The sequence below is a fragment of the Elaeis guineensis genome, chromosome 14, assembly GCF_000442705.2.
Source record: "Elaeis guineensis isolate ETL-2024a chromosome 14, EG11, whole genome shotgun sequence".
NCBI lineage: Eukaryota > Viridiplantae > Streptophyta > Magnoliopsida > Arecales > Arecaceae > Elaeis > Elaeis guineensis.
In genome coordinates, this window is record NC_026006.2 from 51,818,567 (window position 1) to 51,834,962 (window position 16,396).

Sequence of the window (16,396 nt, forward strand, 5' to 3'; positions counted from 1 at the left end):
ATGATGGCTAGATTCCAATTTTCTCAAAAGAAACAAAAAAAAAATATTTATAGTAGTTTATACAAATGAAAAAGAAAAAAAAAAAACTATCTTTTGGAAGAAATTAGAAGGTTAACCAAGTGCTATTATTTTGGTAAGGTAATAGTTGTTTTAACAGGATTATATAGGCATAAGCTAATGACCCTTATAAAAATTTCAGAGGTAACTTACATTACCTTATCCAAGATAACAGGCTTCCAAATAACAACCATTATCTTGTTATGACCTTATTGTAACAACCATTGAACATGAGGATATTGTCCATAGTTTGATATTTGCATTTTTCATTTGATCTACAAGCAATTATCTAGTGATTTTTTTTTTCCAAATTTGAATATTCAACCCAGATAGAAAAGTATATTTTAATTTACTGATTTGTAGCAAAATCATAAAACACTGTAGTTTTGGTGTTGTTAGATGTCATTTCCCATTATAATCCACGACAATGAGTATCATAATGGCCGATTTTATTGCCAAATAAGCTCAATGTAGACCTGATTTGAACAAATAAGGTTGTTATTTTCATTATAAAACGAAAAAAACAATGGTTTTACATAAGGTTCACCATCTCGGTACTGGACCCCATACCGGTAAAATCCTATTGCAATATCGGTCTGCAGTTCGGTACAAGACGGTAGTGTCGGTATGAGATAGTAGTATCGGTACATTCCGAAATGGTGTACCGGTGTGAGACCAGTATGATTCAATATGCCCCGTACTGGGCAGTATGGCATCCCATGGTTTTGCGGGACTGCACTTCAGGGAGATCGGCAGACTTGAAGTCATAGATCTAGTATTGCTATGCATCCCAAATCATGGTACCATAAAAAGTTTCCATTCCATGTAGCCCAAGGTGATTGGCAAGATAATGTCATGGGTTGTAGTACAGAGCACTCAGTCCCCACATTGCACCTGGCAATTGAGTTTTCAAAGCAATTTTTCATAATAACAAAGGGCTTCTTTTACAAGGGCCAGATAAAGTGTCCAAATCCCTATATAAATATAGAATAGATTTGACACTCAATAATACATTTTTATGGTCCAATGCAAACATTAAAGACACAACTAAGGTGACCAATTGAACTAGCCAGACCAAAATTGCAGCTAGCATGAAAACATTGGGAAGGGAATATTTTCTTCCTGCTTTTATATGAATGTGCAGAAACCATCTATATATCTTTTTATCGATCAATCTATCTACCAGGAAAAACTAATAAAAAATTCTTATATAAAAAGATCCAACTTTTCGTGCAATGGACATGCATAACCACAGAAAGCACACTGCAAAATTACTTACTATATCTCAACAAATTTTGCTCAATACAAGCAGTTTAAAATTTAAATTATATCTATGTGAAGACTATAACATAAAGGGGAGAATTAAAAAATGAAACAAATGTAACAGAACATCCGAATAAATTAGCATTGCACTTTACTGCAGCAAAAATCATGGGCCATCATCACGATAACTTGCACTATATTTGATCTCAGCATTAAATTAAGATTAGGATCTTAAAATAGAAAATTGACCCTTCCATACTGAATCAACACTCACCCCAGTAATGGAAATTGACACTTCATCCCAGATCCCAGTGTTCCTGTCCCTGCAATTTTCCATAAAACAGATATTTTGGTAACTCTTGTAGCATTTAATAAGAAAGAGTCGGCATTGTTTTTAAAAGGAATAAGAGGCATCAATTATAGAAAGATATTTCCAAAGTACAGAATGGAAGGACGTGTGAGAAAAATATGTTGTGTCATCTCAAATAATTTCATCGCAGATCTAAATATTATTATTGTTATCACAAAATTACACTCATGTCACATTATATCTAATAAGTACAAATGATCCAATCAGGGAAAAGAAATTTCCTCCTCCAATCTGCTCAACTATATCATAATCAATTAACAAGGATAAAGGTGAGTTCTAAGGGCATGTTTGGTTCCCATAAGTGGGTGGGCAGGAACCCACTTCACCCAAGTCACTTCGGTGCCTTGCCAGCCAAAATCACTTAGGGCATTTTTTGAACTAGTTTCTCTCAGAGTAGCAAGCGACTTCAAGCCACTTCTCAGCAACCAAACAATTGCACTAGGCTCTAGCAACCTAAAGTGACTTCCAGGGCCCACCTACAGGCAGCCAAACACTCCAAGGAAAGTTAAAGTAGTTTTCTCCTCCCTTTTCATAAAATCTAAGAAGCCCTAGTTATGGTTTCAAAGATGCATCTTTTAAACAACAAAGGTGAGGCCATCTTTTTATGTTAATGAAGTAGGCAATTTCTCCTAGTCAAAATAAGTCAGTTTTTCTATAGATGATAAAATTACAATCAAGCAAAAATCCTGGATTAAGTTGAAATTCATTTTGCCTTCTGGATCATCTTTGTTGTCCTAGACCACAAATTATGCCCATGATAGAATTTATTGCAAGCAGCAACTTTAGTTTGACTAGAACTTCAGTATGAAAGATTCCAATTGTGGCAAAAAATTAGACTCAAGAAGGTAAAGTCCCTTTCTCCCTTTCATAGTGCTCATCAGGTGTGTTATTTTGAGATCTGGAATGTCCCTCTAGAAACTAACACTCAAAGGCAGAAAGTGTCAAAGCTTGCACTCCACCTAAAGGAAGCAGTCTAATAAATCCACAGAGATTCAGGTGACATGCTCAAATATGCACTCTCCTGCCCAAGAAGTATAGCTCTTCATAAGCCAAAAGTGAAAATGGTCAAATTCTTGCTTTTGCAGATTAAATTTCCTACTTTAGCTAGTGTCCTTTTTTGTCAATTGAAAAGCCTTTATCTTCACTTGCTGTCTTTGTAACCTGCTCCATCATGCAATGTCTAACCAAGGGCTTCTCCTTCTCCTATAGAAGCAGACTGTCATTTTTCAAAAATAAGGTGGAAGACAGGTGAAAAGTTTCTTTCTCCATTTTGTCAAGATTACGAACGAGCTTGTAGATATTCCCACAAATAATCCATCAGTGCTCAGCATCAGATTATGTGCTGATGTTCCCTGATGAAACATGTGGCTCTTCCCTTAACTAGCAGTATCTTTTGTAACTTATGCATAATAAATAATTCCCTAGTAAACAAAGAGAAGTGCCTGGTCTAGTACTTTCATAGAGCAATTTTTCTTCTTCTTCCTTCCCTCATTGTCTTTCTTTTATATTCCTCTATTTGTTTTATCTGACATATCACAAGGCCTATGTCATATAGCAATTTCAATAAAGTATAGCCAAACAAGTCGGTTCAAGTTCATGAAACAGTGGAGCAATCTTAAAGTCTCTCCCGTATTTATAAAAGGGTCCAGATGAAAAGGAGAATGGCAAGTAACGATATAGCGATTATCAGTCAATTAGCCAAACCACAATGAAATCCCAAAATGAAATGCAGATGTAAAAAATTTATTATATGTAACACTTCTGGCTACCTTATTGGTGTCATCCAATCCCAGCCTTCAACATATTGAGCAGCGACATCTTTTCCTATCTGATTTGAATCATATAAAAAAGATTTAGCATGCATTTCTGTATATGAATGCAACTATAATCATTCTACAAATATGTAATATTATCGGACAGAAAACCAAAAGTGTTTGTGGTTTTTCAGTTGAGCAATGTACCGATGCACTCATGCAATTCATGTAACCAAAAAAAGGGTAATGAAGTAAATAGGACAAAATTATAAATATTGCAACAGACAAATATGCTATATGCATAAAGCAGCATATAATTGAACTTGTATATAATTGACATTCAGGTGCAAGATTAAAGTAACCGGGATTATACTCTAATCCCCATGATCGACCTACTTCATAATTCATATATTAATTCACGTTCCATGTTGTGCCTTCCACTGTATTGTTATTGCATAAGTAATTCTATACTAACCTAGAGGACATAAAATAATCAAGTTCATGTGCTTTCATCACCAGAAGGTATCAAATGAACAACATTTTGCTTGCTCATGAGATGAAATAGATTTGCATCTTCTAAAAGAAATCCTTAAAGCATGCATCAGTATAATAATTGCATACATTCTGTTAAAACAACGAAGAAAATTGGGTGGGTTTAGATTGTGAAGCTATAAGATATGCTTCACTGTTGTACAGTTCTGGGATTAGTGCTAGGGAAAATGGCACTAACCTCATGATCACCACCTTGGCCTCCGTCAGGAGGAATGCTGCCAGGATGATCAGGAGGATAAACAAGGACAGCAAGCAGATTTTTCCCATCAGGGTGAAGAATATCAGTGACATCAAGGGAGTGTCTCCGAAACATCCCTTTTGGAAGGATCTCTTTGTGACCATTTAAGTACACCTCCGCCGAATAGTTAATTGCACGGAAGTTGAGATTTACATGCTGATTTCCTGTCTGAAAAAACAAAAATACAAACAACATATAAATATTTAGAAGCATGCATAATTACTTGTAGCATAAAGCTCTGAAAATGCAAGAAAAGGCAACTATGATAGCATATAATTAGGAAAAAAACTTGATGGGGTCATTTGAAGTTATCATTCAATTTCTTGTTTCTTAATAGCCACAGTGAACAAAGGCATAAACTGTGGTGCTTGAATCAAATTTAGATGTAAATTAATCATCTCTCTTTTTTCCTTTAAAGTTAATTGAAGATGATGATATACAATCAGATTTCTTTGTCATCTTTCTCAGATATCCAAAGTTTTAAATCCCATGGGATGGGGGTCTGTTTCGATTTTTTCATGAAACGGGACACACCGCCGTCCTGACACTTGGGATAGAGGATGTCCCAAGAGTCCAAGACATCTCAATCGGGATGCTGGGATGTTAACGGGATGGTCCCCTCCCGACACATGGGATGGTACCCTATCTCAGTATCCCACAGGACGTCCCGCTGGGATCCGAATGCTTGCAGACATCTATGCCTCTTAGATATCTAGGTATCAATAAACAACTTTGAACATATCTAACATTTTAAACCACTGGTAACTTGCGTACATCTAACACAAAATAAAAACAGCAAGCATGAGAAATTGAGCTTCAACAACTCCCTGGAAGACTTCAACAGTCTTCACTACTACTCTCAGCCCCACAAGCAACATGAAGGATGAATCCAGGATTTTCTGTAACATGCCAAACCGGCCAGTACACCCCGTAACGTATCGGACCGACAGGGAACCGGCACGGTTCGGCCGGTTCAAACGATATACAGGCGGTACCGGGAGGAAAAGAGAGAAAAAGTGAAAAAGAGAGAGAGAGGGGAGGAGAGGGAGGGAGAGAGGCGGGAGCCGTCGGAGGCCAGCGGTGGTCCGCTGCGACCGTCGGAGGGCACTTGAAAGAGCGAGAAAGAGAAAGAGAGAGCTCGACTAGGGGGCGCGATGTACCGGACGAACGGCGCCTCCGATGCGAGGTCTTCGATGGCCAATGAGCCGACGCTGATGGCCTGAGGACGGTCAAGTGAGCGAGCGGAGCCGCGGAGGCGGTCGAGCGAGTGGAGCCCCTCCGCGGCTCCGCCCTGTTCTTCTTTTTCGAAACAGGCAATCGCCTGTTTTCATTTTTTTTGTTTTAAACTCATGAAGTCGGCAACCCAGTTGCTGACTTTAGGATTTAAAAAAAAAATCGGCCGGCTTCACTTAAAATCCAATTTTTTTAAAAAAAAATTCATGAAACAAGGGCATCGCCCTTGTTTCATGCTCGCAGCGCCGCGTGTGTGGACTGCACCCTCCGGCGGCCATGACGGCTAGCTGGAGGCCATCCGGTGGCCCCACCGGCTCCTTCCCTTCCCTTTTTTTCTTTCTTCCTCCCTCTCTCTCTATTTCTCTCTCTCTTTTTCTTCTCCCGATTCGGCTTCGGATTCCTTCGTCGGTTTGTTTCGATTCGGTACGGTACGGAACTGTACCGTACCGTTGGCAGGCCGAAACGGCCGCCGGTACCGGTATGGAAAACCTTGGATGAACCTATTGACAAATTCTCGTGCTTTTACAGAATATTGCTTATTCGCACCTATTAGGAGATAGTGAATTTGGACAACTTTTGCTCAATTACCAAAAACAATTAGATAACTCATAAAATGATTATAATATTGTTGTTTGGCCTTCTATATGTAAGGTCTGGAGTTATATTTTTATTTGACTCTTTAGCATACTAATGCATCAAAGAAAAACTCAAGTTCCCTATATCAAACCTTATCATCTTCTCTCCTTATCTAAACCCTTTACAAGTTTAGCAAAGATTCAAAGGTTTGCATCTAATTGCAATAGGTTAAGTTGCAGCCAATAAGATAGGTCTCCATGACCCTAAGTGACCTCGTGTTTGTGAAAACCTCTCTTGCACAAACTTTCCTAGTAACTTTCCAGGTTAGGAATTTGACACTAATTCTCAGAAGACTGGTCATAGAAAATATGTTCAAGTCTTCCCATAACTATGGTTTTAAGTGCTAGTCCATGCCAGGCCAATACCAGCACTAGGTGGAACAAGGTACTGGCATGCCAACCTATATCGGTCCATGCCATTGGTCAATATGGCTTAGTATCAAGCCAAAAGTAAACTCTCTCTCTCTCTCTCTGTGTTTTGTTTGGTTTGGGGGGGGGGGGGCGGTGAGGGGGGTTGTTATTAAGGCATGCCCCATGCTAGTGGTTCTTAAATCCTAGTCATAACTAAATTCTTCTGATGCAAAATGGCTGGTGCTAATACTAACGATGATGCACATATGATGGGGTTCAATCAATAGAAGGTAATGTTCTTTGCCTCTTCAGAGGTATAATTTTGCATTTGAAAATCTTTTAGAAACTTTTCTTTCTAAATTATTTGTTCTATCCTGCATCCATCCCTAGGATAACCCTCCAATCACCACACACACCCATCCAAAAAAAAAGGTGTTTCCCATGATTGGTGAGTATGACGTTTTGTATACATATTCAGTGCATGAAAGGAAAGTTGGAACACATTTGGTCCAATTCCAATAAAGATGAATGTATTAGAAAAACAAATTTATCACCTCACTTATCACATACTCCAATTTCAATTAATAAAATTTAAGAAGTGCAGGAGAGTTTTATAACAAAACCACATGCCACAACCTATCAATACTAGGTAATCAGAACAATATGAATGCATAAGTTATGCTATCTAAATATATTAATGATGTATAGAATGCCAGACAGCCTTTGGAAAACATGTTACTTACCATTGCACACTCAAAAGTTGTGAAAAACCAAAATGTGTAATACTCCCTCCCAGAATCAGCAATATCTAAGATTGCTTCGTTGTTCAGCCCATAGAAAGGATCTGGCACCAGCTTGTTTTTAGTTAAGGTTCCTAAAACACTGAACCAATACAAGAACTAGTCAGAATGAAGATGAATTACAATTCATACAAAATGACTGTCAAGAAGAAAACAAGTAATGATTAGTGGTTTATGTCGCTCTTCATTCGCAAACAACTGCCCATAAAGTGAAAAATGGGCAATTAAGAACATCTAGGGGAAGCATTAGCCAAATTTGAGGTGGTTATAGTTGTTCGCATATAATAGAACTTTAAGAGACCAACTACAATACTGATCTATCATACCCATGCACACTATTTTATGTATTATGCATTCACTAGATCAAAAAGCTAGAACCCATTAATAATAGAAACAATAAGGTTAGTATTGAATCCCATTGTATTTTTGTAACCATCAGGCATTCATGTAGGCTTTCCAGTATCATATTTCAACCATTATGCACCTCGGCTGTACTGAAAGCATCATGTTACTCTCCAGCCCTACAGATCGAAGAATACCTGGACTTTAATGCTTGCCCGTGCACTAGCCACCAAAATTTCATCAGCATTTGGTAGAAGGTATGACTTTATTGGACTATGATTGTTCTTCCTCATGGTACTAATTATTGATTATACACTGCATTGGATAGATTTCAATCTTGCTTCCTAAATCCAGTGGATAATATCCAGAATGCCTACTTTCTGCCAATCTCTGGGACTCAATGTCAACAACTTTATGGCTTGTTGGCCTTCCCTTCTCTCCAATCCTTCCCTTTGACTGTTTAATCGCAAGGGTGGCATGTTATTAGTGGTTATCAGCCTCATATCTTATGTTAGTGTTCAACCCAAGGATCATCGACTCAGAACCAAATCTCGTGCTAGCTGACCAGCGGTATGAGTCAGTACGCCCCTGTAACGGGCCATATCGGGCCCAAACCGACATAGAAACTAGGGATGAACCGGGGAGGAAAAGAGAGAGAACAATAGAAGAAAGAAGGGAGAGAAGGAAAGGGAGGCCAACAGAGATGCCAGTGATGAACATCGGAGGGCCGCAGAGGCCCTCAAAGGGCCATCGAGGCCTCCTAGACTCTTCGGTCCTCCGCAAGAAGAAATGAGAGGAGAGAGAGAGGGAAAGGCAGAGAAGAGGAGTGAGAGGAAGGCAGTGGGGAGGCCATCGGAGGGCCACCGGGTGGCCACGGGTTTGAAACAGAGGCGATGCCCCCATTTCATCACATTTTTTTTTTTAAAAAATACATTACTGGCTTCATTATTTATTGTATTAAAAAAAAATGCGATGAAGTAGAAGCATCACCCCTTTTTCAAACCCACAATGACCATGGGGGAATTTGGGCCATCCAGTGCCCACGGCGGCCTCCCCGCTATCGTCCCCTCCTCTTTTCTCCCTTCCCCTCTCTCTTTATCTCTCTCTTTTCTCGCATCTCGCGGAGAACAGCAGAGCCCCGGAGGCCTCGGTGGGCAACCATCGGCCACCTCCAGCCTTTCCCTCCTTCCCTCCCCTCCTCTCTCTCTCTTCCTCTCTTTCATTCTCTCTTGCTTCGTTTTCACCGGCATTCCAAATCGAATGCCCAAACCACACTAATTAGCCACCGGTATGGTTCGACATGCCCCTAACTATCCAATTTGGGGTGGTTTAGCGAACCATAGTTCAAACCCTTGGCCTTCCTTTCCCCTCCAATCCTTCCCTTAGCTTGTTTAATCCCAAGGGTGGCATGTTATTCATGCTTATCACTCATGTATCTTATGTTGCTGTTCAACCACAACCATATTTAAGTTTTCTTCCTTTCTTTCTCATCAAGCTAGCTCAATCTCCTAAACTTGCCATCAAGGGAGTGGTAGTTCAAGTTTTTACACTCCTTTTGACTGCTTGAGGCAATATTTTTGGTCTTTTCCAATGTTCTTATATGTTTTTAGATGATATATTATGGTTTCGCTTGACTTGTTTTTGTTTCATTTTAAGTTTGTTTGCTTTTCTCATTCTCCACAAAAGTTCTAGTAGTTTATGTTTCTACTAACTTCCAACAATGTCTTCAGCCTATCATTCCAAAAAATTCGGTGCTTCTTCATGCTCTTTACTAGCAAATTGGCATTGGATCTCTTTGAACAATACCTAACATACCTATTGAGTTTCAATTTAGCCTCTACTGCTCCTAATGCTCTCTTCTTCGGGTATGGGCAGTTAGTCTGACTATAATGTCATTGACTACTATCTCAGTCATTGGTACACAACACTAGGTCATGTTGTCTGTTTTTATCTGCATCCGCCTCATTGTATATGATATGTGGAACCACCTTGTTGAAGACCAAATCCAAATGCTGTACCTTTCACAATGCTAAGCTTGACCTCCAAGGTATCCAACTTTATCTCAATCCCATCTTAAATCGGCCCCAAATAGCAATTTTTGTCCACTGCCCTACCTTCACTGATAGCTATGCAACTCTCCTACTCCTTTTGTCACTAATGATTCTTCCATCATTTCTTGTTTGAGTAGCAACTTTAATGTCAACCATGATAATTCTTGTCCTCCTCGATGGGATATTGATTTCAATGTTGCTTACTCCCTAAGGTGGCATTTGTTAGGCAGAATAAACTAAGAAGTTATCAAGACATAAAGGAAAGAAGTTCAAGATGCTAGTGCTTCTAAGAAAGATTATATTTTACTAAAATAGATTCCATATTCAAATCTTTGAGCCTCCTAGCATCAACAAGTGGCATTCAGAATTATCTTTGTAATTGATCCAAGAAAGACTTCTAGTCTCTGTTTAAGGTACTGAAATTACTACAGATGCCTAGGAAACAGAGTTGCCTAAAGATCCCGATCCAACCAGCAGAATGAATTCTGGAAGGACTTGGGACTCTTCAAATACTTCAAAAGCTGTGCATATATATTTTGATTACTTTCTTACAGATAGACTTCCTACAGATAATGATAATTTTACAGCAGCAATGAAGAAGTGGACTCAAATCTATCTAAATTGGACATAAACTACATCCACTCATGCGAAATAAGTGGTCTTTTATCTGAAACACAATTTAACATGTTCAGAGGATGGTCTTCAATTCCTTAGCAAAAGTTTTTTGCAAAAGTATGGTAAAAAAAATAATAAGAAGAAAGGGCATCAAAATTTTATGTAGGAACAATAAAAAACTAAGCCTAGCTGATACTAGGAATTGGTCCAATGGCAATCCAAATTTTATGTGGTACCAGACACACCACTGCACATGTGATTAAAGAGAACAAAGTCTACCTATGATAGGCCAGAGGATGTTATTAAAAACTACTTGGGATAGCTAATAGGCACCAACTCTTTTCTGGAGGATGACTCCATGCACCTTTTTGAGCTCCCAAACATATATTTGGAGTTGTTCTTTGCTAATAATCAAATCATAGCTGGTTGTAACAAGGTTTGGATAATTAACAGCTATGCTATCAATGGCTATTCGGAAGATGTCCATCTCCTTTGAAGAATCATTGTTAACATTAACAGTATTTTAGACAAACTCGAAGGGAATATGAATACTTGAAGTTGGTAATATTTATTGGAGGCGGTAAAAAAGCAGTGAATCTTATGGCTAGGTCCAAATTTTCCCAATCCTCTGACTATAGTGACTAATAAGATCATTTTTTGAAGATTATCTTGTCTCACTAAAAGTTATTGTAAATGTTACAACAAATTATCAATGGCTCCACCTTCTTGGTATCTTTTAGTCAATGACAATCCCCAAAAAGTAAAGGAAAAGGAAAAGTATCAATTGTAAAATTGAAAAACACACGTGATGAATTTTGGTGAGATATGGTTAGGCACAAGAGGCAACTAGATATACAATTCAAGCTTGCCCATGTTTGGATTATGGTGAAAAGTGAAGATAATAGAGAAAAACAGGTATGCTATTTTTAGAAATTGTTGAACAAAGACTGGAATAATTTCAGAGTTAAGGAGCGTTTGACTAGCATAATTATGAGTCAAGAAGTGTTTCCTCATTCAATATAAAAAGAGTAAAGCAGAGGTAACTTAGAAAATATTGCAGAAGCACAAGCAGTGGATGGAATACCGGTTGAGTTGGAAAAGTATGATTACCTGTAGCTTATTCAAGGTGGTCTTGTAAATGAAAAAAAAAATCAAAAAATTGGAATTATTTCATTATGATTTAATTTATAAGAATGTAAATGATGCTTGAGGTAGCACAAACATTTTGAATCAAACTTATGAGGTTCATAATTGGGGAAGATTATATTGCTGAGGTTAGGGAATATGACCACAATTTCCCCTGACAAATTTACATTGGAAAGTCTTTACTAGTCCTTCTGAATACATAAAACCATTAAATAGTTATCGCTAGTAAGGTGCTTAGGAAAAATTTAAGCTTCTCAACAACCTCAGCAGTAACACAAATAGTGGCCCTTAATGAGAAGAATTAACAACAAAGAATTACAAATCTAACCCCAAATATTTGGGACGAGGTTTGATGGTTATAATTACTTGCTATTTCAAGCCCCCAAATGCATCCGAATCAAACACATTCGTAAGTAATTGTCTGTGCTTAATAAGACTATCGAATGAAAGCAATCCATCAATTAGCATTGCCAAGACAGCTTCAATGACTCTTTAAGAATCCATTAAAATATATGCTAAAATAACTACCCCACAAATGTTAGAAGTGGCAAAATCCAATGGAGTTGGACAACGTAAATTTCCTTCCAAAAGGCGCAATAAGTTTGTCTTCACCTCGTTGTAGATTCAACTGAAATCCCAAGTCTAATTGTCCACTTCAATTCGATTGCAGCTTCCCAACGCATACAAGCTTAACTATCAAATACATCGATTCCTTCTCATCACCCATCCAAAAAGTACGACCTGAACAACCGCACGGGGTGATTTTTACCCCATTGCAATTCCATTTATAGAAGAATATTTGGAAAGCATACATGAACACAACCAGCTTAAAGCCAAGTAGGATCCCACCCAGAAACCTTTTGTACAAATTACACACCAGATCTTGGATAACCAAAGAGTGACTCAACGGCACCACCAAAGCCAACAACAAATAGGACCCTTCCTTCGATTAAAATAAGGAAAACTTGGATACTAGGTGAAAGAGAGATCACTCACGTGCCGGGAACTGCGGCCTCCATCCATGGGGCGGAGGGGCCGGATGGGGGTTGGGTGGTGGTCAGCTGGACGCCGGTGGCTGCCACTTCCGTCGATCTCGCCGCCAGCCATCCTGAGTCCAGCACCCTCTTCCCCATTTCCACCATCTCGCTCTCTCAGTCTCCGTTACTCGATTTAATGCCGTCACGGTCGGTCGAGCGGTCGATGACTTCTAAAAGGTGTCAGCAACCGAGTGAGCGAGACCAATTTTGTCTCCACTCACTCCATGGATTGCTCGCTGCTTGAAGCGGTGGGCGTCGGCCTGGCGCTTATTCAGCGTCCTCTTCTTTCTTGATTTATCCCGCTACGTTCTTCCCCTGTTTCTCTTCCTCTGATAACTTTGAGACGCACATGGTGAATCTGACAAAGGAAACTGCTGTCAGCTTGATGGGCTACAAATCTATGAGTTTTTTCTTCTTTTCTTTTTTTAAGTAAATAACAAATTCCACACCCAAGTCCCAACCAACCCAACCCTCGCCCCCAAGAAAGGATATGCTTATTTTTATCCAAGATTGTGACCCATAATTTAAAAAAAATTAATCAAATCATTGATTTTAAATAAAATAAAATATAATATCAATAAAATTTTAAAAATGATTAAAATAATTTTAAATGACATCATTGCTATCCAAGAATATTAAAAAAAGATACACAACCTCATCTTCACTTAAAAAGCAATATTGATTTTTCATATGATAAACGGTTTTACAAACGGCAGGGTATTGGAGAATGTATGCACCATTTTTACTATTTAAAGATAATTTTATTTTTATATAAAATAAATAATTTTATTAAAATTTTAATTTAGTTAATATAAGAAGATATTTGGTTGGTAATCAGAATTGGAATCGAAATTGAAATTGAAATGAGAATTAGGATGGATTGGAATCGAAATTAGAATGTTCAAAACCTTTTTAGCATTTGGTTCGTGTTTAGAATCGAAATGAAAATTTGAATATTTAGAAGGAAATAGGAATTAAGATTTTGATAGATTAGACTATTCCTATTCTGTTTTGAAATTAAAATCTAAATAAAACTCCTTCCAACCAAACGGCTAGAATAAAAATCATCCATTTCTATTTTGATTCTAGACCTTAACTTTTTCTAACCAAATATCCTCTAAGTATAGATTTTATAAATTATTGGATATAAATATTAGCAAGTTTAAAGCTTGGGATTTTTCTCTTTTTTGCTTCAGCACACGTATCTGTCATATTATCTAGGTAATTTGGTGATTTTATTTTTTTCTTTTGACCGAAGCATGTCTCTTGGATCCGAAGGATGGAAATTGTTGGGGGTTTTGAAACAATGACTGTTGTATCTGTTCCATTGGTGCTTTGAGATTTGTGCTTCATGACTTCTTCGAGTGATCATCGACTATCGGACGGGATGCAGTGGTCGGCAGCGCCAGAGAAAACGACGGGCAACTTGGAAAATCGTCGAGGGGGCTCGTAAGGGGGAGGATGGCCGGAGTCGGCAAGGAGGATGGGGAATGGGTGCCCAATTTGGGTTTCATCGGAATCGTCACCGATGAAGGTAAAGGAGCTCGTCTGATGGTTCTCAAAGGTGGTAGAGCTCCTGGAGGAGGAGGTGCGATCGAAAATGAAGGAGCTGGTGGCCAAGAGCTTTGGCTGATGTGTGGTGGCGGAGGCTGTGATCAGGAAACTCCTACGAGCGAGCATGAAGGGGGAGGTGGCGGGCTACAATCTAGAGCTTGGCCACCTCTTGCTTCATTTTGTGGTGGCCGGGGAAAGGGAGGTGATCCGCGGACGGTCTTAAGTGATAGTCGACCAAACTCTGGTGGTGGAACCATGGAGGCCAAGGTTTCTTCCATCAGAGGAAGCAATCCGATAGTCTCTGGTATGGGTGCGGCTGCCACAGCTCCCGATGAAGCTCTAGGGAGAGGTGGTAATCTGAAGCATAGTCCGCTAGGCCGGAGTGACTGTGGATGCATGCACAACGGAATGAAGGCAGCTGGGTTTCGCTCGTGCCTGCATCCAATTTGACCTTGGCCAGCCGTTGAGGCCAGGGGTTTTAATTGATGAACCGAAGGGCCCCCGATGGCAGAGATTTGTGTACGAGAATCTCGACAGGGTTTTTTTTCGGTGCGATCGATTCCACATGCCAGTTGGATGCTCGTCGGGTGGAGAAGAGGGGTGCTCCACGGTCGGGCTTTGGTCAGACAATATGGTCCATGCTAGCGAAGATGAGGCGCTGGGGATATGGGCAGTCATTGTCCGATGGTGGCTACCTGAGCCGGAGATGGGTGGGACTGTTGGGTTTCGACAGGTGTCATGCATGTAGAATTTTTAAAACTATTTTGAGTACGCATCAGAAGTTAGATTAAAACTACTTTTAATCTACACATGCATAGATCTAATCTTACACCTACGGATCTATTCATATGATGAAAAATAAGAGAAGCATACATCTGATTTCATAAACAAAATTTAACTTGGTGATCGAATCACCCATCTAAATCGCAAAAATATTTCTTCAGATCTGGATCTGAGGATGTCTGCAAGTTCTGTTGAAAGCCGCACACACATCCGACTTCTATGGGTATCCACACGGGACTGAAACAGATCGAAAGCATCAGAGACCATCGAGGTGCTAGTTCTCTTTCAGATCTCTACTTCACTAGTTTGGATCTGATTTTCTTTTTTGACCATCGTAAAAGATGTTCCTACGATCTATGTGCGAACTGTCATCGTGCAGCACTGGAGGAATGCAGAGAGGCAATGGAGAACTCCTTCTCCTTCCCTTTTTCTCTCCTTTTTGATCTCTCCCTCTTTATTTTCTCCCTCTATATGGCCAACCAGAATGGGGAGGTTTTGGACGTGTGGATGATGAAAAGAGAGGGGGCGGCATAGATAAAACAGTGGTTTGATTTTTGATGTGTTAATCACCACACCCAAAAACCCTACCCTTTTTATAGGTGGTGTCTAGGGGATCAAATAGAGTTCAACCAAATTTAAACTCTTATCAGATAAGGAGTTTAAATTTATATTGACTTAATCCAATGCCATGTGGCAAAAAGAGAGAGAATCTCAGGTTGGCGCCCTCTTTTCTTTTTGTCGCATGCCAAAGGAGGAGGGAGGGCATCCCCATGCATACCCCTCCTTTCTATCATGAGAGAGGAGAGAGAGTCTCAATAAAATTGAGGCTCTTACATTTTTATCCTATTTGGCTTAATCTGAATTCAATTCGAATCTAATTCGAATCTGATTCGAGCCCAAACTAATCCAGACTCAGTCTTAATCCAATTAGGACTCAAATCTGAAATTCAGATACCTAATTAGACTTAATTAAGTCAAGCTCAAATAAATTAAATTTGATTTAATTATTTAGGACTTGATCTCCAACTTGATCTCATTAAATTGGATTACAACAATTGCAATTAGGTCCTCCTTACTAACTATTAGCGGATCCCATGTTTGTAATTTTTATAAATTGATCTAAATTATCAATCATATTGATAATTTGATCATGATCCAACTGTTTGATCTAATCAACCTCTTTTGTGTGTGACTCCATAAGTTCAGTTCTATGTGGTAGTGAGACATACCATGATCTCTATCATAGTATCATCGAAATACTTTTTAATGGATTGAAATATTTTCAACTTTCACTCATCGAGGATCATCGATCCAGAACGATCCAAGTGAGCTCTTGCAATCCACTAATGATGCCTAACAGCATGTGATGGCAATCCAATAGAATAGAATAATAGAATCCGTAGGTGTAGTTACCGTATGATTCAGTTTCTCTATCATGAGTTTCGACAAGATAACTGTTATGAAAACTCGTCACACCCCAACATCTGTCACATGAAAGATCGACTAGCTCAAGTTCAAATTGTGATACCGATGGAAACTCCTTTCTATCAATAATCTTACTGTGGCCACAGACTTAAGGACTCAGCTTCTCAAATCTTATAAGACTACTCCTTAT

The 16,396-nt window shown here is 39.1% G+C and overlaps 1 protein-coding gene across 2 annotated transcripts in view; it reads right to left on the reverse strand.

Moving 5' to 3' along the window:
• Window positions 1-12,768, reverse strand: part of LOC105057570 (mannosylglycoprotein endo-beta-mannosidase) — a 32,651-nt gene extending 19,883 nt beyond the window's left edge. For both annotated transcript variants that reach the window (XM_010940214.4, XM_010940213.4), the window contains exons 1-5: window positions 12,404-12,768; window positions 7,197-7,335; window positions 4,175-4,402; window positions 3,460-3,518; window positions 1,595-1,643 (exon numbers count right to left, since the gene is read on the reverse strand). In XM_010940214.4, the coding sequence (XP_010938516.1) occupies window positions 1,595-1,643; window positions 3,460-3,518; window positions 4,175-4,402; window positions 7,197-7,335; window positions 12,404-12,549 (621 nt within the window). In that variant the 5' untranslated portion in view covers window positions 12,550-12,768. The remainder of the gene's footprint in view (window positions 1-1,594; window positions 1,644-3,459; window positions 3,519-4,174; window positions 4,403-7,196; window positions 7,336-12,403) is intronic.
• Between the last annotated feature and the right edge of the window lie 3,628 nt (window positions 12,769-16,396).